The sequence below is a fragment of the Gavialis gangeticus genome, unplaced genomic scaffold (genome assembly GCF_001723915.1).
Source record: "Gavialis gangeticus isolate Ggan-Ray unplaced genomic scaffold, GavGan_comp1, whole genome shotgun sequence".
NCBI classification, from domain to species: Eukaryota; Metazoa; Chordata; order Crocodylia; family Gavialidae; genus Gavialis; species Gavialis gangeticus.
The window spans coordinates 19505434-19507757 of NW_017729014.1; the positions used below are offsets into that span (position 1 = coordinate 19505434).

General features: G+C 62.2%; 1 protein-coding gene across 1 annotated transcript in view; it reads left to right on the top strand.

Annotated features, from left to right (window-relative positions):
- The first annotated feature begins 2073 nt into the window (after window positions 1-2073).
- AKR7A2 (aldo-keto reductase family 7 member A2) overlaps window positions 2074-2324 on the top strand; it is a 6922-nt gene continuing 6671 nt past the window's right edge. The window contains exon 1 of the mRNA XM_019511917.1: window positions 2074-2302. Coding sequence (XP_019367462.1) covers window positions 2098-2302 — 205 coding nt within the window. The 5' untranslated portion in view covers window positions 2074-2097. The remainder of the gene's footprint in view (window positions 2303-2324) is intronic.

The window sequence follows — 2324 nt, forward strand, 5'->3', positions numbered from 1 at the left end:
CGCCCGCCCGCCCTGCCCTCCCCGGGCACCCGGCGCGGAGCCCCCTTCCCACCTTCCCCGCCAGCACCAGGAGGGGAGCCCCCCCTTCCTGGCTGGCTGGACAGCATCTGTCACCAGGGCGGTTTCCCCAAGGACAGGGAATAAGCACTTTTCTGGCACCCAAATGTAATGCGCTGTGTAGTTAACCTCCCGCTTTCCTCTCCAGCCGGAAAACCTTGGCTTCATGGAAATGGGAGACTCCTCCCCAGCTTGTTCCCGCAGCCGCACGGCCGAGGGCAAGCGAACCCCGGGGGCATCCGAACCCCGAGCCTCCAGGCTTGCGCTTGCACGTAGGATGCCCGCCAAAGTATTTGGAAACAGCTGAAGCCCCAGGTGGGGGCAGAGGATGTTTGCTGGTAGTGGGGCCATACATGGTCCGGGATTTGGGATCGATTTGGCTTGGAACACCAGAAAAATGTTGATGAAGCCGACTTGGCTCAGCAGTGGTCTCTCCGTAGATGGTTTCATCAGTCTGCACAGCGCGTCTCCTGGACCAGCACGGCCAGCGAGCTCTCCGCCAAGGTGGAGACATTGCGGGGCGAGGAACCCAGTCCCACCCGCCCCAGCTGTGCGAGGAAGTACACGTTTGGGAAATTTGAACTCTGGAGCTTGTGCGATGCATTACTAACGACCTTTGGTGGTGTACAGATTTACTTTGAAAAAGGAACCGGGAGTAAAGGACCGGGAATAGAGTCAACGTCAGGCTGCTGGGCCGCAGCGTGGGGTTCGCTATCACGTGGCTGCTGCCCAGTTTGGGGGCTGCAGCATCACCCCAGCTCCGGGCTTTCGCATGGTGGAGGCGTGGGAAGTTCTGGCCTCCGAAAACCAAGAGGGAAAAGGAGCCATTTGTGGTCTGACAAAACGCCCTGGAAGCCGACAGCTTAATCCACCCAGGCCAGAGCAACTGCAAAGCCGTGCTTGACCCTAGGCAGGGGTCACGGCCTGGTGGGAACTGCCGCTACCACTTGGGAGAAAGGGGCGCCCATGTGTGGGAGGAGAACACAATGCTACCGAAGCAGGAGGCAGAGGAAAGCCCTGGCCCTCTGGGCTGGGGGTGGTTCGGGAGGAGGGGGCTGGCTGCTGCGGGCTGGGCAGCGGCTTTCGCTGGGCTCCTCACGGACGGACGGAGGAACGGGGCTGTGCCCAGACAGCCTTGCCTCGGAGCAGCACCGGCTCCTCACCTCGCACCAGGCCGAGGTCTGGGGGCCAGACAAGGGGCCGGGTTTTGGGGCCTGCCTGCCCCACGCCCCCGGGAGACGTGGAGCAGCAGCACGGACAGGAGCCGGCATGCTTGGATCTATTCTGGGGGGTTTCATCTCACGTAGCATTCGTTATGGTGTGTAGACTGCGGCAAGAAGGCAAATAATGCACATTTGAACCCACCGGACTGCTGTATCAATGGGATTTGACATTTCATATTTATTGTAATGATTTTATTAATGCTCTAAGCCCCACACATTTATCTGAACACCCTAAATCCCAGGTTATTCTCAGCAGTCTCCTGGAGATGGAGAACTAATTCCTGGGGGCTCCAGGGCAATGCTGCAGGGTGGGCAGCAATGGGCAGGGTCCAGGGTCCAGGGCCCAGGCCTAGGGCAGGAGGCCGCTTGATCCTGGGTGCAGGCTTCACTAGGTATCACTCCCTGCTGTCCCTGGGGGAGGTTTCCTTTGCAAGCCTAAGGAAGACACAGAAAGCACCTTTACAACGTGACGCCTGGCAGGCAGATCCACAGCCCCCTTGTCCCTCTGCAGTAACCAACACACAACACCCGTTCTAGGAATTTACCGACGGTCCCTAAACACCGCGCACCGGGGTGAGCCTTTTCCCCTCCTTCCCTGCAGTAGCAGCGCATGCGCTTTGGGGATTGGGGGGGGGTTCCCGGGCCGTGCGGTGGCGGCGCATGCGTAATAGGAATACGTGCGGCTGGACGGCGGCGTATGCGCAGTAAGAATACGTGCAGGTGGTGCGTGAACGGCGCATGCGTAGTGGGACTACGCGCAGCTGGGGCGGGGGCGCATGCGTAGGGGATGCTGCGGGCCGTGAGGCGGCTGGCAGCCATGGCGGAGCGGCGGCGGCCGGCCGCGGTGCTGGGCACCATGGAGTTCGGGCGCGCCGCGGACCAGGCGGCGAGCGGGGCCATGCTGCGCGCCTTCCTGCAGCGCGGCCACCGCCAGCTCGACACGGCGCACATGTACGCTGCCGGCCGCTCTGAGTGCATCCTGGGCGAGCTGCTGGCCGGGGCCGTGGCGGGCAGCGACACAGGTACGGGCGAGACGACCCCCCC